Consider the following 25,063-nt stretch of genomic DNA (forward strand, 5'->3'; position numbering starts at 1 on the left):
ATCTCTGGCACACCATGATGGTGACTGTCAGTATAGCACTGACAGTACAATGCATTACACTGAATAATCTGTACAATGTATTATAGAAGGGATCAATAGGCCGTCCCCTTGTGGGACTAGTAAATGGTTGAAAAAAAAGTTTTACTAAATAAAAAAAATCTCCAAGTTAAAAAATACACCTTTTTTCAATTGAATAAAATAGCTTTTCAATACAAAAGTGCAACAATTCTTCTCCCCATATTTAGTAGCACATTGTTGCACTGACTGTACTATAAAGTTCATCCACTGTTGCTAATATTGTCCTGCTCCAAGTCCAATTCTTTTATTCCCATTGAAATACAAGTCTTCCCGCAAAAAACTAAGCCCTCACACAGCTCTGCATGTCGCGTTGTAAAAACTTTTTTTTAAGTAGTTTTCTAATTGTGCAAAAGTAGTAAAACTTAAAAGAAATATATGTATTTGGTATGGTTGTAATCGTACTGACCCAGAAAGTAAAGTTATCACATTATTTACGGTGAAAAAAATCAACAATTTATAAAATTCAGTGGCAGTTTTTTTTTTCCATCCCCCAGAAAGGGTTCATAAAATAAATCAGTAAGTTATGTGTACCCTAAACTAAGGGCCTTTTCACACTTGCGTTGTCCGGATCCGGCGTGTACTCCACTTGCCGGAATTACACGCCGGATCCGGAAAAACGCAAGTGTACTGAAAGCATTTGAAGACGGAGACGTCTTCAAAATGCGTTCAGTGTTACTATGGCACCCAGGACGCTATTAAAGTCCTGGGTGCCATAGTAGGAGCGGGGAGCGGGGGAGCGGTATACTTAGTCCGCGCGGCTCCTGGGGCGCTCCAGAGTGACGTCAGAGCGCCCCGTGCGCATGGATGACGTGTTCCATGCGCTTGGGGCACCCTGACGTCACTCTGGAGCGCCCCGGGGAGCCGCACGGACAGTAAGTATGCTGCTCCCCCGCTCCCCGCTACACTTTACCATGGCTGCCAGGACTTTAGCGTCCCGGCAGCCATGGTAACCATTCAGAAAAAGCTAAACGTCGGATCCGGCAATGCGGCGAAACGACGTTTAGCTTAAGGCCAGATCCGGATCAATGCCTTTCAATGGGCATTAATTCCGGATCCGGCCTTGCGGCAAGTCTTCAGGATTTTTGGCCGGAGCAAAAAGCGCAGCATGCTGCGGTATTTTCTCCGGCCAAAAAACATTCCGTTCCGGAACTGAAGACATCCTGATGCATCCTGAACAGATTTCACTCCATTCAGAATGCATGGGGATAATCCTGATCAGGATTCTTCCGGCATAGAGCCCCGACGACGGAACTCTATGCCGGATCCGGACAACGCAAGTGTGAAAGGGCCCTTAAACAAGCCCTCCACAAAAATAAAAAACCCATAGCTCTTGGAATTGGACAAATAAAATTGCTTGATCACTAAGGCCCAAAAGGCATACAGGGGGAAGGGGTTAAGGAATTAAAGGGCTTCTGTCACCCCCCAAACACCAATTTTCAGTTTTTGACTTAATATATTTGCTAATGATTACAGATTCAATATATACCCCTCTTACCTCAGGCTGTGGTGTAATTTTAGTAAAAATAGGACTTTAGTAATATGTAAATTTCTTCACTACCAGCAAGTTGGGCGGACTTGCTGATAGCCGCCGCATCCTCTGTCTGAAAAAAACGCCCCCTCCTCCACTTGATTGACACGGCCAGCGAGCGCTCTCATCCTCCAGCTGGCCCTGCCTACAGCTCAAATCCCACGCCTGCGCCGTACTGGTCGTCATTCAGCGCTCTGAGAGAAGGACGCTCGCTTGGCTGCTTCTTCCTGAGTGCGACTTCCTGAGACTTCTCTTCCGGGTGTAGGGCTGACGTTATTGGCGCAGGCGCACTGAGGAAGGAGCAGCCAAGCGAGCGTCCTTCTCTCAGCGCGCCGAATGACGACCGGTACGGCGCAGGCACGGGATTATACCTGCAGACGGCGATCTGTGCTACAAAAACCGCAACAGTAGTGCAATATATGCCAATAATGGTGGTTAATTTGCAACACCATCAATTGACATATACGTACTTAAAACCACTCGGATGAACGATCGTGTTAAGGGACTATGGGCCGGTAAACGATCCCTCTGGCTGATATACACAATCAGCTGCTCAAGAGGAATACACTAACCGGATCGAAGATTCAATAAACTAATAGCTAATCTTAATAATCTTCGTTCAAAGTTGACTAGCTCTCCCTCATATGGCGTCTATCTAATACTCTTCTCGACGCGTTTCATATTCAAATCATCAGGAGCAGTGATATCTTAAACTCAAGGTGCTAGGTACGAGCAGCGCAAATTGCGGTCCCCAATGCATGGAACAGCCGAGCAACGGTCGTGTGAATAACAGTCATGTGAATGAGCCCTCAAAGAAAATCTTTGGCAACGTACACAAAAATTATCTTCATCAACACATTTCTCAAATGTATGACGTCAAATACGTGTAAGCGATGTTATTCCTCAGAGATTAGGAGACATATGTCCAGGACTTTCTTCTGTAATGTCTGACCCACACATTACAGGTGTCCTGTGAACTTCAGCTTTTCCTAGAATTTTTTACATAACACGTTCTGCAGCTCTGCTGCTCTGGGTTCTCCTTAGAAATGGATCTTGTTTTTGTATTACAGCAGCATTCTCTCCTCTGTGGAAAACACATCTCCCCAGACGCTCATTTATTCTCACTGTACAGTTTTCTGAACATTACACAAGCCAGGCATTCATCTCACTCCACCTCCGCACACCCCCTTTGCACACCCATCCCATCCCACATGCACTGGCTTACTGCTGGGCAGCAACCGTACAAAAATGTGGGGTAATATAAACTAAACTGAGCTAAAATGTAAAGATCCACAGCTGACCTACACATTATACTGGGCATGTATAGCCAGATGCCCACACGACAGTTTGTTGCATTTTTATGCTGTGATTTTTTTTATTTTTAATTAGTACATATTGAATGTACAAAGGGTTTTTACAGTGATGAATTACTAGATATTAGGCCTCATGCACACAACCGTTGTGTGTTTTGCAGTCCGCAAAACACGGATGGTGTCCGTGTTCGTTCCGCAGTTTGCGGAACGGCACGGACAGCCATTAATATAACTGCCTATTCTTGTCTGCAAAACGCGGACAAGAATAGGACAGGCTATATTTTTTTTTTTGCGGGGCCACGGAACGGAGCAACGGATGCGGACAGCACATGGAGTGCTGTTGGCATCTTTTGCGGCCCCATTGAAGTGAATGGGTCCGCATCCGAGCCGCCAAAACATGCGGCTCGTATGTGGACCAAAACAACGGCCGTGTGCATGAGGCCTTACACTGAGGTTTGCACAGATCCTCTTCCCTCAATGTGATCAACAAGTGCGCAGTTATCAGGACAAACCATGCATTTTTAAGAGAGAAAGAAAATGATGCAAAAAACAGGAGTATTTGCATGAGTCATATACCTCTGAGGTCAGTGACTGGCTGCAGCAGTGTCCAGAGTACATAGGCACATCTTTGCACCCAGACAAGAAGATAACATCATGGCTGCCGTGATGGTGAGAATCAGAGTAGCTCTTTTATTATTTTATAATAATTCTAATAATTCCTGCTTATTTTTTTTATAACTGAGATGACCCCTCTGAAGGGGTTGTGCAGCCAGTAATATTGATGACCTATCGTAAGGCACCCCTGCCAATCAGATGGATGAAGAGGAGGCAGCACTCAGTGTTTTTTTCTATTCACTTGAATTGGATGAGCACTTGTGATTACCCTGCACCACCTCTGCAAGCAAGATGACATGAAGTGTAAGGCCTCATGCACACAACCATATCTGTTTTTGGGGACCGCAAATTGCGAATCTGTAAAACACGGATACCGGCCGTGTGCGCTCTGCATTTTGCGTATCAGAACATCTTTTGCGGCCCAATTGAAATTAATGGGTCTGCATCCGATCCGCAAATAATGCAGACTGAAAATACTGGTCATGTGCATGAGGCCTAACCTTGAAGAGGAAGCATAGCTCGTAGGAGCACCACCTCCTCTTCAAAGAGCTGATCGGATTGCCCACCAATCAGATATTGGATAACCTATCATGAGGATAGGTGAGCAATATTACTGGCTGCACAACCCCTTAAGATCAATGCAGGGATACAGAGCTCTGAAAAAAGACAAAACAAGCTCAATTTGCAGGGGATAACTAGCTGATTGTTTGGGGTCTTAACACCAATGCCGAGAACAGGAATCCCCTACCCGTGTTCTGATGGAGCAACAGGTCAAGCATGCACCCTGCCGCTCTATTCTCTCTCTGTCGGAGCGCTGGAGATAGTCAAGCACTGTACTCAACTATAGAGAATGGATGCATGCACTCTGCCTCTCCATCGGAACGGGATCCAGCATTCCGACCCCCAGCGATCAGCTAGTATAGGGTATAGCTTCTCAACTTGGCACAACCCCTTTAAGAAATGCATTTACGCAAACTCACACAAATTGGGTGTGCCTTTGATTTGAATTTTTACTTTTTTGGAGTGATATGAGATCCAGCCCTCAAGTGGTTGATGTTTTTGATTTACAATGTCCAATAATCTGTAATTTTATTCTCAATGAATTACAGATCAGAAATACCCAACTTGAGTCTTTCATTCATCAAAAGCCAACGTGCGATTTAAGTGCTGCCACGGTCTGTCCTCTTCCTCCAGTTGTTTACCATTATGATATGGAGGAGGGAGCTGAGGAGAAGAGGCATTGGCACAGAGCCAGTCCTACCTTCAGTATTCTGCCTGGTCTTTGAGCACTACCAAACATATAGGAGAATATAGCACTACATACATACCTATTACAACCAGTGACGTCTCCTTTGATATAGATGGTCTCTTCCTCCATCTTCTCTATTTGGCCCAGACCTCCAGGACAACTTCTTTCAGCCACATCTCATCTCTGCAGAGATTGCCACATAAACATCTACTCATTTTTCCATCATTCTCTACACCTTCTCAACACAAACTCCCCATCCTGCTGCCACCCCCAACTTTTTACCAGAAAACATAGTAACCCCTAGCTGTAAAAATAGTAAACTTTTCTACCAGAGTGGCTCCAGTAGAAATAAAGTGTCTTAGTAGTAATAATGCCCCAGCAATGATGATGTCCTCCTATTGTGCCCCCAGTAATAATGTCACCATAGAGCCCCCAGTAATGCCCCCTTTAGTGCCCCAGTATTAATAATGCCCCCTATTTGCCCAAATAATAAAAATGGCTCCTATAAGTGCCACAAGTATTAAAAACACCCCCGGTAATGACCACCTATAGTGCTCCCAAGTGGCTGAGGAAACGCCTGTGCTGTTTATAGACTACCTCACAGGCTTCAGGCCTAGCAGTCTGTGGCTTATATGTGTGAATGGCAGGGAGACATCAGCTCCTGTGCCCTGCTACAGTATTCAAATGCATTGCTGTCCTGAGCATGGAGATACAGTTGATTTGAGGAGGGCAACTGCGGCCACTGGCCAGGTACCTAACTACCTGATGCGCCCAGCATTAATTATGTACCTGGCCAATGGCCGTGAGGAGGGCCCGGGCGCCCCTGTGCATTGGCCCACAGGAAAGTTTCCTGGAGGAATCTATGGCCAGTCCACCCTTGGCCATAGTGGAGAATTTATCATGAGGGGAATATTTAAAGTCAGTTTTGTACTGTACATCAGAGTCTGATGTACTGTACAGACCAAAAGTTTGGACACACCTTCTCATTCAAAGAGTTTTCTTTATTTTCATGACTATAAAAATTGTAGATTCACACTGAAGGCATCAAAACTATGAATTAACACATGTGGAATTATATACATAACAAAAAAGTGTGAAACAACTGAAAATATGTCATATTCTAGGTTCTTCAAAGTAGCCACCTTTTGCTTTGATTACTGCTTTGCACACTCTTGGCATTCTCTTGATGAGCTTCAAGAGGTAGTCATCTGAAATGGTTTTCACTTCACAGGTGTGCCCTGTCAGGTTTAATAAGTGGGATTTCTTGCCTTATAAATGGGGTTGGGACCATCAGTTGCGTTGTGGAGAAGTCAGGTGGATACACAGCTGATAGTCCTACTGAATAGACTGTTAGAATTTGTATTATGGCTAGAAAAAAGCAGCTAAGTAAAGAAAAACTAGTGGCCATCATTACTTTAAGAAATGAAGGTCAGTCAGTCCGAAAAATTGGGAAAACTTTGAAAGTGTCCCCAAGTGCAGTCACAAAAACCATCAAGCGCTACAAAGAAACTGGCTCACATGCGGACCGCCCCAGGAAAGGAAGACCAAGAGTCACCTCTGCTGTGGAGGATAAGTTCATCCGAGTCACCAGCCTCAGAAATCGCAGGTTAACAGCAGCTCAGATTAGAGACCAGGTCAATGCCACACAGAGTTCTAGCAGCAGACACATCTCTAGAACAACTGTTAAGAGGAGACTGTGTGAATCAGGCCTTCATGGTAGAATATCTGCTAGGAAACCACTGCTAAGGACAGGCAACAAGCAGAAGAGACTTGTTTGGGCTAAAGAACACAAGGAATGGACATTAGACCAGTGGAAATCTGTGCTTTGGTCTGATGAGTCCAAATTTGAGATCTTTGGTTCCAACCACTGTGTCTTTGTGCGACGCAGAAAAGGTGAACGGATGGACTCTACATGCCTGGTTCCCACCGTGAAGCATGGAGGAGGAGGTGTGATGGTGTGGGGGTGCTTTGCTGGTGACACTGTTGGGGATTTATTCAAAATTGAAGGCATACTGAACCAGCATGGCTACCACAGCATCTTGCAGCGGCATGCTATTCCATCCGGTTTGCGTTTAGTTGGACCATCATTTATTTTTCAACAGGACAATGACCCCAAACACACCTCCAGGCTGTGTAAGGGCTATTTGACCATGAAGGAGAGTGATGGGGTGCTGCGCTAGATGACCTGGCCTCCACAGTCACCGGACCTGCACCCAAGCGAGATGGTTTGAGGTGAGCTGGATCGCAAAGTGTAAGGCAAAAGGGCCAACAAGTGCTAAGCATCTCTGGGAACTCCTTCAAGACTGTTGGAAGACCATTTCAGGTGACTACCTCTTAAAGCTCATCAAGAGAATGCCAAGAGTGTGCAAAGCAGTAATCAAAGCAAAAGGTGGCTACTTTGAAGAACCTAGAATATGACATATTTTCAGTTGTTTCACACTTTTTTGTTATGTATATAATTCCACATGTGTTAATTCATAGTTTTGATGCCTTCAGTGTGAATCTACAATTTTCATAGTCATGAAAATAAAGAAAACTCGTTGAATGAGAAGGTGTGTCCAAACTTTTGGTCTGTACTGTACATTCTGTCAAATTTATCAAACAGTGAGAGTTGTTTGTTAAAGGGGTTATCGCATGATTCATGTGAAAAATGAAAACCATACATCATATAGTACACAACAACCTCTTAGCAAAGCTAGAACCAGCCCTGTACCTCTCATGGATCCAGAGATCTCCTACATTCATAGCTCCAATTGCTCTGCTAGATTTAGTCCAAGCCGGCAGCTATGGGGATGTGTCCTTTGTCGATGCAGCTGCCACCAGCTGAGGGATGGAACTGAACGTGTGCTTCCATCTCAGTGAGCTAGACAGAAAAATTAGAAAAAGAGTAAACAGCAGGTGGCGCTATACAGATAGATTTCACCGAATAACTCAGTAGCTATAATTCATTTTTAATTACATGCAATTACAAAAGTATTCAGATTCAGGGGCTGGTTTGAAAACTGCAGAATACTTTTTGTCAGACAACCCCTTTAAATTTGGCCCATCTTTAAACCTAATACTTTTGTACAAAAATGCTACTCCATTTTCTTTTTTTTTTTACGTAAACCTCCAACGCCTGACAACAAGCTTGTTGACTGTTTCCAATAGAAACCTTCTGAACTGTGAATGCAGCTTTGAACTACAAAATACTGCAGTTACACCTCCCGATCAGGACATAAGTAAAACAACAGAATACAATGAAACATACAAACTGGAACCCAAAGGTGGACGTCATTTGTGTAGTCCAAATCCGCCACACAGTCTGTATTCTGTGGTATTATATTTTAATTGTCATTCTGTGGTTTCTCCGGTTTTTCATGACCATCACAAATCATTTTATCTCAGGGCCATCAGATTAAAATATGTGTTCTCTTTCACACATTAACATGATAGGTCACAGGGTGAAGAAACATTTCCTTCCACTCCTCATGCTATAGCCAGGGTCATTAAAGGGAATATAAAGGGGTTTTCCAGCCTGTAGATACTGATGACCGATCCCGTGGCTAGGTCATCCATATCAGATCAGTGGTACTCTGACCCCAGGCACCCCCATGATCAGCGCTGGTAACTAAATGGTTAACGGCGCTGGAATCAGAAGGCTCCATCCACTGTGTGGTGACTGTCCTGGTGTACTGCAGCTCGGCTACGATGAACAAATAGGAAAGTGAGCTGCAGTACACTGGCATGTCCACCACACGGTCAATGGCACATTCTGCTTCCAGCTTCATCCACTGTGGTGTCAGCTAAGAACAGCTGATCGGTAGGAAGTGCCACTGATCTGATATTGATGACCTAGCCTCATAATAGGTCAACATCTACAGGATGAAAAACCCCTTTAAGAATCTATCCCTAGGGCAGGACATTAGCCAGATCGGTGGAGGTCCGACTCTCTGCACCCCACTGATCAGCTGGAGGGACCACGAAGCTCAGGTTAGTGCTGCTGCCCCGTCATGGTTTACACTGCACCCTGTCCACTCGGCAGCAGCTGTGCAGGGTAGTGCAGCTTTGTCCCATTCATTTGAGACAGCACGAAGAGTAAACAATGAACTCGCTGACTACAGATGAGCGAATTGACTTTGGATGCTTCACCCGAAGTCAATTCGTATAAAACTGCGGGATCCCAGTACAGTATTAGAATGTATTGTCTCTGATGAGCCGAAGTTATTACTTCGCGAAGTCTAGCGAGACTTTGTGTAATAACTTTGGTTATTAATTTTTACTGTAAAAAAACATTGATACAGACCTCGGGTTGGTGGTACCTTGGAACCAAAACTGAGTTCTGTGTTGAGTTTTTTTACAGTAAAAATGTATTCCCGAAGTTATTACACGAAGTCTTGCGAGACATCGCAAAGTAATAACTTCAGCTCGTCGGAGCCAATACATTCTAATACTATACGGAGCGCTCGAAGTCGATTCGCTCATCCCTACTGCTGACCTTCTCATGTGTATGGGGGTGTCCCAACAGATGACGGAGTGAAGGATTGGCCATGCTGGATGTCAACATGCTGATGCTGTGGTCTTACAGGACACAAGCCACTCTCGTCATTGTGAACACATGCACACACGGCTGAGTAAGGATGCATGTATATGAGGAGGTCAGGAGGAATCACTGTAAGCAGAAATAGTGTTGCAAACAGCTATCCTCTGATCACATCACATTTATTAAAGGGGTTCTCCCAAGTTAGGATAGGTCAATGGTGTCTGATCCGTGGGGGTCCTACACCTTTTGAAGAGAGTTCCACAAGCACAGCGCCATCCATTGAATAGTGGCTGTGCTTGGTATTGCACCAAAGCTCTGCAGAATCTTCAAACTATCCTGAGGATATTAGGTACCCAGCTAACCCCTTTAAATATCTGACAGACAGTGAGTACAGCAGTAGTGCTCATGCTTGACCATTAATCCATTCAAATGGGGGCAGTCAATCCCCGTCCAATTTACAGTATATATTCCCTATCTAGTGGACAGAGGACAACTTGGAGTTAGCAGATTGCCCCTTTAAAGGCTACTGCCTACTAGAGAAGGCCTTGCGGATCGCCTGGCGGTCGTTTTGCGGCGAACTTTGCTCGTTCGCGGTTCATCGAACATATGGCGATGTCCGCCAGCGCCATATTCTTTTACATTGTGAAGAACTTTGACCCATGACACATCCATCAGGTGGTACAGGACAGCCAATTGAGACGTTTCAGCACATGGACACACCCCCCACCTTATAAATAAATCTGATCTGGCCGCCATTTTACATTCAGTCTTTTGCCAGTGTAGGGAGAGGTTGCTGTGTGGAGCAGGGAAAAACTGTTAGGGACACCAAACGCTAGCTAATAGGGCCACAAAAGCCCTTTTAAGGACTGGTATAGGTGTGCCATCGATAGGTGTGACTTACTGAGGGGTCTAATATACTTATAATATACTTTCTAACATAGAAAGTACCGTATATTATAGTGTATTTGTATTGTGCAGCAGTTGTGTGCGGTTCTGCTGCGATACCGCAACTATACAGAGGGGCAAACGCTATTGGAACAAATAATTTCTACTGGTGTGATATACCAGTTGCCCCCCAAAAAACTGATTGAAGCAGGGGTGTTATATACCAATAATATACTTTCTATATAGTGCATTTAGGTAGTGCAGCATTTGTTTGTGATTTTGCTGCGTTACCGCAGCTACACAGAGTGACAAACGCTATTGGGACAAATAATTTCTACTGGTGTAATATACCAGTTGCCCCTCCCAAAAAAGTGATTGAGGCAGGGGTGTGATATACCTTCTTTCACAAATACTGCTCTTCTATAGGGACTTTTGTCACAGGGTCATTTTGAAAATGACAGGCAGAGGAAGAGGCAGGCCATTCCGCAGGGGTGGTAGGGGTCGGGCAGGTGCACCAGGCCACAGCCTAAGTGGGAAGTTGCAGAAGGTGCGTGCAATTACATCAAAGGACGCACCAGACTTGGTTGAGTGGCTCACTCAGCCTTCCGCTTCTGCACCCTCCTCATCCTCTCTATCTGCACTCTCTTTACTCTCTGCTGTGTGCATCCCCAAAGACACCACCACCATATCCCCTCTGCTCGAGTCAGAGGAATTATCTTCCCATCCATTACAAGACCTTACTGATGCACAGCCATTCTTGGCATCGGATCAGGAAGAGGAGGTATCAACGGTCGCCACCCAGCAGTCTGACGACAGTACCCAGGTCAGCCCAAGGAGGGTGGTCCCCGCCTCCTCCGAGATCTCTAATGTCAGTGGTGGTGAAGGTGACGATGATGACGTGTCGATGGACGTCACGTGGGTGCCCACAAGAGAGGAAGAGGAGGGGAGTTCAGAGGGAGAGATGGAGCAGCAGATAGGGAGGAGAAGCAGGCAGAACTTACAGTAAACAGGAGGCAAAAAGCAGACTGCTAATGTATCTGGAACGAGGCATCCACCATGCACGGTCACATCTGGCGCTCCCAGGACGCCGGCACATGGCTCCGCAGTGTGGGCTTTTTTTAATGTGTCAGCTGCTGACAATAGTGTTGCCACCTGCAGCCTGTGATGTCAATGCATAAGTCGCGGTAAGCCCAACACTCACCTAGGGACGACTGACTTAAGAAGGCACCTGGCCTCCCATCACCGAGCCTAGTGGGAGCAACACCGTCAGAACCCACAAAGCCACACTCCCGGCGCTCCACTTCCAGCTTCTTCTCCCTCTCCTCCAATTTGTCCTCCACCTTCCACCGTGCCGTCGTTGCCTTCATCTGGTAAAAGGCAGGCTTCCATAACCCAAATGTTCGAGCGTAAAAAGATGATGACGCCAGATAACCCTCTTCTCCAACGGCTGACCGATGGCTTGTCGGAACTGCTAGCCCGCCAAATACTGATATATAAACTGGTGGACTCAGAGGCCTTTAGAAAATTTGTGGCCATTGGCACACCGCAATGGAAGGTCCCCAGAAGGAAATATTTCTCCCAGAAGGGCATCCCAGAGCTATATGGCCATGTTCAGCGACAAGTGAATGTATCTATGGCATAAAGTGTCGGTGCCAAGATACATCTGACCACAGACACATGGTCTAGCATACCCGGGTAAGGACGTTACATAACTTTTACTGCCCACTGGGTGAATCTTCTGACGGCTGTCAAGCATGCAACCCGTGGCACTAGTGTGGATTTGGTGTTACCGCCAAGGATTGCATGCAGGCCTGCCTCTTCTTCTCCTCCGTCTCCTCCTCAGCTGACTCCACCCTTTCCACTGCTACCGACTCTTCCGCTGCACCCCCCAAAACCTATTTGACATGCCAGGTGAGACGTTGCCATGCTGTGCTGTGGCTGTTGTGCCTGGAAGCCAAGAGCCACACCGGTCCTGCACTCCTTTCAGCTCTTTGGTCACAGGCCGATCAGTAGCTAACCCCGCTCAATTTGACAGTTGGTAAAGTGGTGTGCGACAATGGTGCCAATCTGCTGACCGTGGTGAAACAGGGAAAAATGACACACGTGCCATGCATGGCACATGTCCTGAACTTAGTTGTGCAGCAATTCGTTGCCAAATACCCCGGGGTCCAGGACGTCTTGCGGCAGACCAAAAAAATCTCTGGCCATTTTAGAAGATCTTACACAGCCATGGCTCGCCTTGCTGACGATCAGTGGCGACACCACTTGCCCGTCAGACGTCTGATTTGTGACTGCCCGATGCGCTGGAACTCCACCTTGCATGGAACTCCACCTTGTATAGGCTTGATAGACTGCTCCAGCAGAAACGTGTAGTTAACGACTACCTGTACGAACTCTGCGGCAGGACAGGTTCTGGGAAGCTTTTTTTCACCACGCCAGTGGCTGCTCTCCTTGATGAGATCACCAAACTGGTCAGTCGCAGCCGGGGCGCCATCAGTGACATCGTACCTTACACCTTCTTTTTGGAGCATGCATTGCGTTGTATCATTGATCAAGCCGTCGAGGAGCAGGAAGATGAGGAAGTCGCAATGCTGGATGAATTCCCAGGGGGGCTACTCCATCTGAGACAAGTCAACAGAAGTCTGAAGAGGAGTCAGAGGAGGATGGTGCAGGGGCTGAGGAGGAGCAAGAAGAGCATGATTTAAACTTTTCTGGGATCCCTGGTGTTGTCTGTGGTTGGGGGGAGGAGACCGAGGACGACATTATCCTGGACGATGAGCAGGAGCTAAGCCACACAACGCTTTCAGTTTAGTGCAAATTGGGTGGCAACGTACTTAGACCCCCGGTACAAACACAAAATGGCAGACATGTTACCAGCATTACAGAGGGCTGTCAGAATGCAGCACTTCCAGGCCTTGCTTCAAGAAATCCTGCATTCTGCTTTTGCGGGCGCTGGCAGAGGAATTTCCACTCACAGAGAAACAGTTGCGGGTACCAATCCAACAGCGCATGCAAGAAGAGGGCGGTTTGAAGATGTGTTGGTCACTTCAGATATGAGATCATTCTTGCAGCCAACCCATCGATATCCGCCCTCCGGATCCAGCCTCAGGGAACGCCTAGACCGAAAGGTGTCCGACTACATCGGGTTAACGGCCGATGTGGACGCTCAGAGAAGTGAGGAACCCCTGGACTACTGGGTGTGCAGGCTTGACCTGTGGCCAGAGCTGGCACAATTTGCCATGGAACTCTTGGCTTGCATCTCATCCAGTGTCCTGTCCGAAAAGACATTCAGCGTAGCAGGGGGGATCGTGACCGATAAACGCACTCGCCTAGCTCACGACAGTGTGGACTACCTCACATTTGTAAAAATGAATGAGGCATGGATCTCGGAGGAATTCAACACATGTGACGAGTTGACCACGTTTAATTGAATTTCCTCATGACAGCCCACAAATATCCGCCACCACCCAGAACACATAATGGTCCCTGTCTTAGGTAAATACAGCGGCATAAAAGGCCTTTTCTGTCCGTTAACCCCTTAAGGACCAGGCCATTTTTTGCTAATCTGACCAGTGTCACTTTATGTGTGAATAACTTTAAAACTCTTTTACTTATCCAGGCCATTCTGAGACTGTTTTTTCGTCACATGTTGCACTTCATGACACTGGTAAAATGGAGTAAAAGAAATTCATTTTTATTTATAAAACAATACAAAATTTACCAAAAATTTGGAAAAATTAGCAAATTTCCAAGTTTCAATTTCTTTACTTCTATAATACATAGTAATATCTCCAAAAATAGTTATTAATTTACATTCTCCATACATCTACTTCATGTTTGGATCATTTTGGGAATGCCATTTTATATTTTGGGGACATTACAAGGCTTAGAAGTTTAGAAGCAAATCTTGACCCCATTTTGGAAATTACACCCCTCAAGGTATTCAAAACTGATTTTACAAACTTTATTTACCCTTTAAGTGCTCCACAAGAGTTATTGGCAAATGGAGATGAAATTTCAGAATTTCAATTTTTTGGCAAATTTTCCATTTTAATCCATTTTTTCCAGTAACAAAGCAAGGGTTAACAGCCAAACAAAACTCAATATTTATTGCCCTGATTCTGTAGTTTATAGAAACACCCCATATGTGGTCGTAAACTACTGTATGGCCAAACGGCAGGGTACAGAAGGAAAGTAACACCATATGGTTTCTGGAAGGCAGATTTTGCTGGACTGGTTTATTTACACCATGTCCCATTTGAAGCCCCCCTGATGCACCGCTAGAGTAGAAACTCCACAAAAGTGACCCCGTTTTTGGAAATTACGGGATAAGGTGGCAGTTTAGTTGGGACTAGTTTTAGGGTACATATGATTTTTTGTTGCTCTATATTAAAGGTTAGGCAAGGTTACAAAAAATTGAAATTCTGAAATGTCATCTCCATTTGCCAATAACTGTTGTGGAACACCTAAAGGGTTAACAACGTTTGTAAAATCAGTTTTGAATACCTTGAGGTGTGTAGTTTCTTAGATGGGGTCACTTTTATGGAGTTTCTACTCTAGGGGTGCATCGGGGGGCTTCAAATGGGACATGGTGTCCAAAAAAAAGAACAGTCCAGCAAAATCTGCATTCCAAAAACCATATGGCGCTCCTTTCCTTCTGCGCCCTGCCATTTGGCCATACAGCATTTTACGACCACATATGGGGTGTTTTTTTTTTACCTTGTTCATTTGAGGGGTTAGGTCATGTGTTATTTTCATAGAGCAGATTCGAACGGACGTGGCAATACCTAATATGTCTACTTTTTTAAATGTATTTAGGTTTTACACTATAATATCCTTTTTTAAACAAAAAACATTTTAGTATCTCCATAGTCTGAGAGTAATTTTATTTTTATCCTATTGTCTAAAGTAGGGGCTAATTTTTTGCGGGATGAGAGGACGGTTTTATTGGCACTATTTTGGGGTGCATATGACTTTTTGATCGCTTGCTAATACACTTTTTGTGATGTTTAAAAAAGGATATTATAGTGTAAAACCTAAATAAATTTTAAAAAGTAGACATATTAGGTATTGCCGCGTCCGTAAGAATCTGCTCTATAAAAATAACACGACATTTTTTACACCATTTTTATTAAATTTTTTTGACTGTGTTCATCTGAGGGGTTAGGTCATGAGAGCTATAGTTTTTTTTTCTTCTAGGCGATTGTAAGAGGCTAAATAGAATTAAAATTGGGGAAGGGGATTATAAATTTAGTACTCCATGGAAGTGTGGTACTCCCTGAAGCAACCGTCAATGCAGAGGCCCGGATGATCGGGGCACATATCACATTGAGTGGTGGTGTTCTTCCGTATCCCCCTCCTATGACACACTCTGCACTTTTTTGGGGACCATCCCTTCTTTCCAGTATGGGGGACCACACCTGGAAAGTGTTGGCCAGGGACCATCCGGGCGCCTCCAGTTCCTGAGGTACTCGGGCCTGCTCTTTCCCGGTCAGAAACGATCAGGGCCTTGAGGACTGCCTAACAGAACTGGAGGAATTTCCCTATGTTGCCAGTGCTCCAGGACAGCACAAAAGAGTTGTACAAGGCAACCTGTACCAAGTAGACCACAGCTTTTTTGTACCATGCCCGGGTTTTACGCATGGCGTTGATTTTTCCGCACGGTCCCACAAGCGGACGTAGATCTGGCGGCGAGGCACTGGAACAAGAGGATACTAGTATAAAAGTTATTCACATGCAGGTGGTAACCCTTATCTAGCAGTGAGTGCATAAGGTCCCACACAAGTTTCCCGCTAACACCCAGAGTGGGGGGACATTCTGGGGGTTCAATACGGGAATCTCGCCCCGTGTACACACAAAACTTGTAAGTGTACCCTCAGGTACTCTCACAAAGTTTGTACAGCTTCACGCCATACCTCGCCCGCTTAGAGGGAACATACTGGCGGAAAAGGTACGCCCTGTGTCCCCAACAGGTTAAATGCCTAATGTTTTGGGCCTCGGAGGAATTCAACACCTGTGACGACCACATGTTTCCACTATTATCATTAGGTTTTTTTTCAAGAGGGGGGATTTCGTAAGCCATGTTTTTAATCCAATTTCATATTTTTAGTTCTTTTAAACATATGTATTTGACCTGTATTTGTACTGACCTTCAGTAAAATTGATATCCAATGACCGTGTAATCTACCTCCAGCCAGCCACATACTTACTTGTTCTTTTCTGTCCGCTGAATGCATAATTTTTGGGTCCTGTAGTCCACTGGCCTGCTGTAAAATTGATATCCAATGACCGTGTAATCTACCTCCAGCCAGCCACATACTTACTTGTTCTTTTCTATACGCTGAATGCATAATTTTTGGGGCCTGTAGTCCACTGGCCTGCTGTAAAATTGATATCCAATGATCATGTAATCTACCTCCAGCCAGCCACATACTTGTTGTTTTCTGTACGTTGAATGCATAATTTTGGGGGCCTGTAGTCCATGGCCTGCTGTAAAATTGATATCCAATGACTGTGTAATCTACCTCCAGCCACATACTTACTTGTTCTTTTCTGTACGGTGAATGAATAATTGTTGGGGCCACGGAGGAATTCAACACCTGTGACGACCACTTGCTATCGAATTTCAACTATTATCATTCGGGGGGTTTTCAAGAGGGGGAATTTCATTAGCCATGTTTTTAATCCAATTTTATATTTTTAGTTCTTTTAAATATATGTATTTGACCTGTATTTGTACTGGCCTGCAGTAAAATTGATATCGATTGACCGTGTAATATACCTCCGGCCACATAATCACTTGATCTTTTCTTAATGAATGTCTTATGTTTGGGGCCTGTAGTCCAGTGGCCTACAGTAAAATTTGTATCCATTGACCGCATAATGTACCTCGAGCCACATAATCATAATTTCTTTTATGTCAGATGAATACCTAATTTTTAAGGCCCGTATTCCTGTGGCCTAAAATGAAAATTTTCTAGGCACATTTCAGAGAATTTCCCTTTAAGAAGCATAAAAATGTCCCATGATTAAGATACATTTTTTTTGCTGGAATTTTTGTCATTGATCCCCCTCTAGTATCACTGTCCATGTTGTGGGACTATTTGTGCACTTCTACTAAGTATATGGTGGCTGCAAATATGAGCTGAAGGTTTTTCAGGTTCGCCTGCCATTAAAGTAAATGGGGCCTGCTACGAACTTGCGGTTCGTAAACCATCCCGGCCGATGTTCATCCATCACAACTGTCTACTAATAGGTATACAGCCTGGGTTTCCCAGTAGCTTTTTCCCCCGATGCTTCAGTATGGAGTGAGCAAATGGATCTTGGCTGTGGATAGGAGTGTATTATACACAGGCCGATTGAGCAAGTGACTGTCGGGAGAGAAGCGTTCCCTCCCAGCAATCGCCTGCTCACTAGCGGAGAAGACCACTACTATTACATGCAGCGATCTCCTCCGCAGCATGAGCAGGAGCGATCGCTATGCCATCGCTTGTCCCCATGCTGTTGGCAGATTGTAATTACATAGCCCGATCTGCCGCCAGCTAGCGATGATTTTTAAGCGTGATTAAAAAAAAACACAGTTGCCCAAGGAATGAGTTTGCACGTTCATCGGGCAATCGGCGACAGTAAAAGTGCTCATGCGCACGACCGTATGTATTGTAAAAAAACGGATGACATCCATGTGACATCCGTTCTTTTTGCAGATCCGTTGTAACAATACCTGCACTTGTCCGCAAAATGGACAAGAATGGGACATGTTCTATTGTGGAACGAACATACGGAAACAGAATGCACACAGAGTAATTTTCGCATACGGACCAATAAAAAAAAGGAACAAAAAAAATATGGTCGTGTGTATGAGCCCTTACACTGCAAAATGATTGCTAACGACTGTTCATATGAACGTTCGTTAGAGATCATCTGCCAAAAAAATCGGCAAAAATTCTATTTGGCTGCTTCGACGAATTTTACAAAGGAATTACTTTGTCAAGAAGCGCATTTCTTTGTAAGTAGTGGGTGCAATGACAGGGAGCGATTGCGCCAGTCCCCGTCATTGTGCCCCTCAGATGCCGCGTGTATAGCTGATGGCAACATCTGACAGCAATAATACAGTGTAAAATAAAAAAATAAAATAAAAAATCATACCTCATCCATTTGATTGCAAAGAAGCGGCCGCCTCCATCTTGATTGAAGATCTAGCATGAAATCTCACGCGGCCCATGATGACATCATATGTCACCGCGCACGGGATTTTGTGCGAGTTTTTCAATCAACATGGTGACGGTCAGCTCTTCGCGCTCAAACAGATGAGGTATTTTTTTTTTACCCCATTTCAAGTAAAATCAATTTGTTACCACGAAGCACAAGGAAATTCAGCTTTGCGGCGAATTGAATTTTCCTTGAAATTTGGATCGAGTTTGATTCGCTCAACACTAGTCACCTGGTATAAAGCCACCCTAAAAAAAAAAAATGAACGGCACTACAACCTGACAACCCAAGGTGAGTGCACTGCACCTTCACACAATGTTTGATACCAAATACTTACCTCCCAACTTTTGAAAATCACAGAGGGACAATATGAGCGGTGTGCGTCACAGCAATTTTTTTCCATACTAGGCCACGCCTCTAAAAGCATAATTACTGACTCCTTCGCAACTGGAACAGCCGGGGATCGGTTAGGGGAGTATAAGTTCCTTAATTTTTTTACAGCATGTGCAGCCTATAGGACAATTCTTTTCTTGTGCTTCAATATCCATTTAAATATTAGCACATAAATAGTTGAATTAGTGATATTTTAAGGTCTAAATTGCACAAAATAAAAAAAGTTATGATATAATATACAGGTAGAAACCATAAAGACACTTTACTAAGGGGCAATTTAGTGAATGTATTAATACAGATTTATGCATTTATTCATCAGGTCAAAAAGAGGGACATTTAAGGAGCAAAGAGGGACTTGGGTCAAAAAGAGGGACTGTCCCTCCAAAAGAGGGACACTTGGGAGGCATGCAAATATAATTTAAAATAATAGAAAAACCATTGCCCTTGGTGTCCCCAGAGAACAAAGGCAGAAGGAGCTGCGATTAGATATCTAGTCCTTGCTCTGCGTTTTGTGGGCTTTCAGGAGGGGGAAGGGAATGGAAGCAGAATGGGGACGTGACCATCAGTCACGCAGCCTCCCCGCCCGGGTCCCACCTCCTGGATGAGTGTGAAGGATGCCAGGGATGCTGCATCACTATGGGACTTCCCGGGCCGTTCAGCCCCCGGACTCTCTGGACCACGCACTGACTATAGCGTTACCACGCCGTTTAGCAGCAGCTGATCACGTGCGATCTGGCTGCTGATTGGTCGCCGCCTTACACACCTTTACAGCTGATTGGCAGAGGCTTTCCCCGCCCGGGTCTACGTTCTATGAGCTGCAGCACTATCTGAATGGAGCAGCTGTGTATAGGGAGAAGTGCATAGCAGCAGAGCCACACTGCCCATCACCTACCGAGCCAGGTAAGTGCCCGCACTGCTGCTGCTACAACTGAACGAAATGGTCCCTAGGCAATGTCATCGGCGATTACTTTCTAGGAAACGATCTGATCGATCGCGACATTTAATCTGCCTGTTGTATTGAAACATGCTGAGGGTTGTAGTCTTGTCAAAGAGCCATGAATAGAAGCCACAACAACACCCTGGGCGGAGGGGGGTTAATTTACCAAAGTCGTTATACTGCTGTATTGTGTAACTGTAGTGCAAGGGCGGGATCTGCAACTTTTAGGACATGCTGGGAGTTGTAGTGTCACAGGCTGCACACCATTGCATTAAAGGTGTTGACTTTTGTTGGTTTTGCAAGCTTTTGGTGCGACATGTGGTGCAACTGGTGGTGGGGGGGGGGTCAATGGTTCGCAGGAAATGGGGCTTCATATGGGATATATTATATATACCTTATATCAGACTGTCCATTATATGTGCTATTATGTGCCACTGCCCATTATACACATAATACACTACCATCCATTATATGCACATTATTATACACTACTGTCCATTATATGTCATACTGTCCAATATACACAGATTATAATACACTGCCACCCATTATATATGTTATTATGCACTGCTATCCATTATATACAGGTTATTACATACTACTGGCCATTATAGATATGTTATTACACACTATCGTCCGTTATATACAGGTTATTACACACTACCGTCTGTTATATACATGTTATTACACACTATCGTCCGTTATATACAGGTTATTACACACTACCGTCTGTTATATACATGTTATTACACACTACCGTCCGTTATACACAGGTTATTACACACTACTGTCCGTTATATACAGGTTATTACACACTACCGTCCGTTATACACAGGTTATTACACACTACCGTCCGTTATATACATGTTATTACAAACTACCGTCCGTTATACACAGTTTATTACACACTACTGTCCGTTATATACATGTTATTACACACTACCGTCCGTTATACACAGGTTATTACACACTACTGTCCGTTATATACATGTTATTACAAACTACTGTCCATTATACACAGTTTATTACACACTACCGTCCGGTATATACAGGTTATTACACACTACCGTCCGGTATATAAAGGTTATTACACACTACCGTCCGTTATATACAGGTTATTACACACTACCGTCCGGTATATACACGTTATTACACACTACCGTCCGTTATACACAGGTTATTACACACTACCGTCCGTTATACACAGGTTATTACACACTACCGTCCGTTATACACAGGTTATTACACACTACCGTCCGTTATACACAGTTTATTACACACTACCGTCCGTTATATACATGTTATTACACACTACCGTCCGTTATACACAGTTTATTACACACTACCGTCCGTTATACACAGTTTATTACACACTACCGTCTTTTATATACAGGTTATTACACACTACCATCCGTTATACACAGGTTATTACACACTACCGTCCGTTATATACATGTTATTACAAACTACCGTCCGTTATACACAGGTTATTACACACTACCATCCGTTATACACAGGTTATTACACACTACCGTCCGTTATATACATGTTATTACAAACTACCGTCCGTTATACACAGTTTATTACACACTACCGTCCGGTATATACAGGTTATTACACACTACCGTCTTTTATATACAGGTTATTACACACTCCTTTATATACATTATACGCTTCTCTCCATTACAGATGGGTGTTTGGCGCACTTTATTTATGGACAGCTACTTGTAATGGCAGTGTGAGGTATCTGCCGCCTCAGGCGTCGCTCATTATCCCCCTGACACTTTCACTTCATTAGGGCAGCTCGTTACCTCTGCCATTGTGTATAACTGAGGACTTCCCCTGCAGCAGTAATAAGTAGCACCGGGTGCTCGTCCCCGGCACTGTGTGTGTGTGTGTGTGTATATAGATGTACGTAGAGCGGGGGCGCGCCCTGACAGAAACTGGGTGAAAGGTAAGAGAGCGGCAGGTTCCAGAGTTCACGCTTCCTGAGGGTTGTAAGGCAGCAGCTGATCACGCTTCCTTCACGTGCACGCCTTGGAGACCGTTGGCCAATCGCGGCGCGTCCCAGTAGACTTTAGCAGCCAATGGGCGTCATCGAGGACGGTGATTGGTCGCGGCGCGGCAGCGCTGTGTTTGTGTAACTGGGGCCGGGAGGCGGGAGTGAGGCGTGTGGGAGAATAACACAAAGGCTGACTAGAGGTCTGCGCTCCGCCGGCACATGACCTGTGCTGGCTGCAGGCCTACTGGGGTGGGGGTAGAGGTGAAAAAAGAAATAGACCAGTAATCGAAGTACGTAATGGCGTACATGTAACCATGAAATAAAACACCTGCACAACTGGAGCACTACAAGACCCAGCATGCCCTGCTTATTAGGCTATGCTCACGTCAAATAGGATGTGAATAGAGAAATAAAAAAAAGTGTATTCCAGCTGTTGTCAGTCACACTGGGTGGTCAGGTTGCCAGGGCAACCACCTGAGGCCCAGTGGGTCCTATCAATTAGAATAGGACCCTTCACAATACTGGCTGGGCGGTTGCTTTGGCAACCTGACGGCCCAGCATGCACTTTCCCCTCTCCTCAGAGTACGCCTGGACAGCTCCTTTAAGAAAGGGGTTTTCCAGGAATCAGTACACTGATGCTCTATCCTCAGGACAGTTAATATCTGGTCGGTACAGGGGTCTGATACCCGGTCGGCCCCCACCCAATCAGTGGTTTGAAGAGGCCGCTGCTTCCTAGGCCAGGTCACATGACAGTAGGTGCAGCTCAGTCCTATTCAAGTGAATGGGCCTGAGCTGCAATACCGAGCACAGCCACTATACAATGCATGGCGCTGTGAGAATGCCACAGCCTCTTCAAACAGCTGATTGACGGGAGATCGCAGCGGTCGGACCCCCACCAATCGGATATTGATGAGGATGCATAATCAGTATAGGAGTCCAGGAAACCCCCTTTAAAAAAGGAAATTGGTGGGGGTCTAACCCATTACTAGAACAGCGAGCACCCCTCCGCCCCACCACGACCTTTGGAGTTTATTCGCACATAATGGTTTTTTTTTGTTAGTTTTTTTGCCACGGTTTTCATAAAATTGCATCAAAAACTGCAACACGAACGCACCGTGTGAATGCGCCCTATAGGGAATAGAGTATTGTGTGAGTGTGCCCATGTGTTGTCTGACAAAAACCCTCTCACGGCAGCGACTTTCACCTGTGAACCTGAGGGTAAAACCGCTGTAGAATGACCCAGTATTGCTTTCTTTTGCTTTCTAATAGATGGATAAAATGGAAGTCCTTAGACATCATCCCTACGGTGGCGCCCCCTGGAAGTCCGCTCCGGGGAAAGGAGACTTTGAAGCGGTGGAAGCGCTTATGTACATGAGCAACCGCTGGAAGCTGGAGTCCAAATGTTATAGCGATTTGAGACCAATTACCCCAGCGTCTGACCTCTCGGAGAGCGAAGATAGCTTGATGACAGCCGAATTCAGCAGTGCCACCATGCCAGCCTTTGTAAGTGCCCGCTGCTCTGTTTATTTGCCGAGGTGTCATTGTGCAGTCAGACTACGATAAATTGCTTTGACCCTCAGGACCTTGAGGACCTAGAGATTATTAATACTGCCAATATGTTTGGATTGCCTGCAGCCACCACTAGAGGGAGCTTTGGAGCTTAATAGGGCAGCAGATTTCTACCTGTTACATGTGCTTTTGGCAGCTGAAGGCATCTGTGTTGGTCCCATGTTCATATGTGCCCGCATTGCTGAGAAAAAAATATGTTTTATTATATGCAAATGAGCCTCTAGGAGCAATGGGGGCGTTGCTGTTACACCTAGAGGCTCTGCTCTCTCTGCAACTCTTGCACCCTCAGCACTTTGATTGACGGGGCATGGCATGATGGCGTTTTCACTGCCTGGGGTGCGGCAGTTGCTCCTAGAGGCTGATTTGCATAAATCAATACATCATTATGAACATGGCACCAACACAGATGCCTTCAGCTGCCAAGCGCACATGTGACGGGTACAGATCTAAAAACAGATGCCCTTTAAAAAAAAAATTAAGGATTTTTTTTGTAAATTGCACAATCATTCAAACTTCACATTAACTTTCTGCTTCTTTTATGCCTTTACAGTGCCTGACCCCACCATATAGCCCTTCTGAATTCGAAATGTCCCATTCCCCTGGCATCCACACCGTGTGCCCAGTACCAGCTACTGAGAAAAACAGGTCTGCATCTGGCATGAGCCATAGTAATTCAGGCCCAACCCAACCAAAAGCCCAGGTGACCAGCGTCATCCGCCATACCGCCGATGCCCAACTCTACGATCAGCATCATCCGGTTTTGCCAAAGAATTGCGAACGTCCTATTGCAAACAGCAACGCTCAGCTGAGGACTTCCCCTGGCATGGCGGTGCCAACGTGTGAGAATAATAGGCACGAGCAGATCAAGACTGAAACTCAGACAGCGCCCGTTGTCCTGCCGGCACATAATAATCCTCCGACCGCTCTCCAGAATTGCATTGGGAAAGCCAATTCTGATGCCAGCCATGTTCCAATGCAAATCCCGTCCCTGCCACTGCTCGTTTCCACACCGTTACATGCAAGTGCCATGTCCCAGGTGCCAGTCTTATGTCAGATGGTTCCCTTCTCTTCTAACAATTCCATGGTGACGAGAGTAGTCACAAACACTCCTGCCCAGCCCCCAGCCGTCATGCAGCCTCTGTTTTACATGGGAGCCCAAGTGCCAAAAGGGACAGTCATGTTTGTCATGCCCCAACCTGTGGTGCAAAGCACAAAGACTGTTGTGTCCAGTGGTCATCGCCTGTCACCCATTGCACCAGCACCCAGCGTTGCACCTTCAGAAGGAAAGGTCTCATCGCACCTAGATTCCTCCCGAATTAGAAGTCATATCTGCAGCCAGCCCGGGTGTGGCAAGACATACTTCAAGAGCTCACATTTGAAGGCGCATATGAGAACGCATACAGGTAAGATGCTAGCCTCAAGTGTCGAAAGTCTGCGGTATAGATTACTACACCTGGTTTGTCCAGTGGATTGTCCATGTACTATAATGTTCACAGCAGCACAGAATATTTCAGGAACCCAGACCTAAGCAGAGATGCCACCACACCTCTTTGTATATCCAAGCATTGGACAACTGTTGTACATGCAGCTGTAGGTTCATTGTTTTTAATTTTAATAAACAGTTTTTTCGGGAGTTTGGTATTGATGGCCTATCCTCAGGATAAGTCACCAGTGTCTGATTGGTAGGGGTCCCACACCAGGCAACCCCGCTGTTCGAAGGGGTCGTCGTTCTTCGGTGACTGCTGCAGCCTCCTAACAGCTTTC

At 45.3% G+C, this 25,063-nt stretch overlaps 1 protein-coding gene across 2 annotated transcripts in view; it reads left to right on the plus strand.

The window, feature by feature from the left end:
- The window catches only part of KLF10 (Kruppel like factor 10), a 57,032-nt gene that overhangs the window by 28,785 nt on the left and 3,184 nt on the right, over positions 1-25,063 (plus strand). The window contains exons 1-3 of one of the 2 annotated variants that reach the window (XM_044294105.1): positions 19,443-19,691; positions 23,000-23,233; positions 23,850-24,702. In XM_044294105.1, coding sequence (XP_044150040.1) covers positions 23,000-23,233; positions 23,850-24,702 — 1,087 coding nt within the window. In that variant the 5' untranslated portion in view covers positions 19,443-19,691. Of the gene's footprint in view, positions 1-19,442; positions 19,692-22,999; positions 23,234-23,849; positions 24,703-25,063 lie in introns of those variants that run through there. The other variant, XM_044294106.1, reaches the window with a different exon arrangement.

The sequence above is a fragment of the Bufo gargarizans genome, chromosome 5, assembly GCF_014858855.1.
Source record: "Bufo gargarizans isolate SCDJY-AF-19 chromosome 5, ASM1485885v1, whole genome shotgun sequence".
Taxonomy (NCBI): domain Eukaryota; kingdom Metazoa; phylum Chordata; class Amphibia; order Anura; family Bufonidae; genus Bufo; species Bufo gargarizans.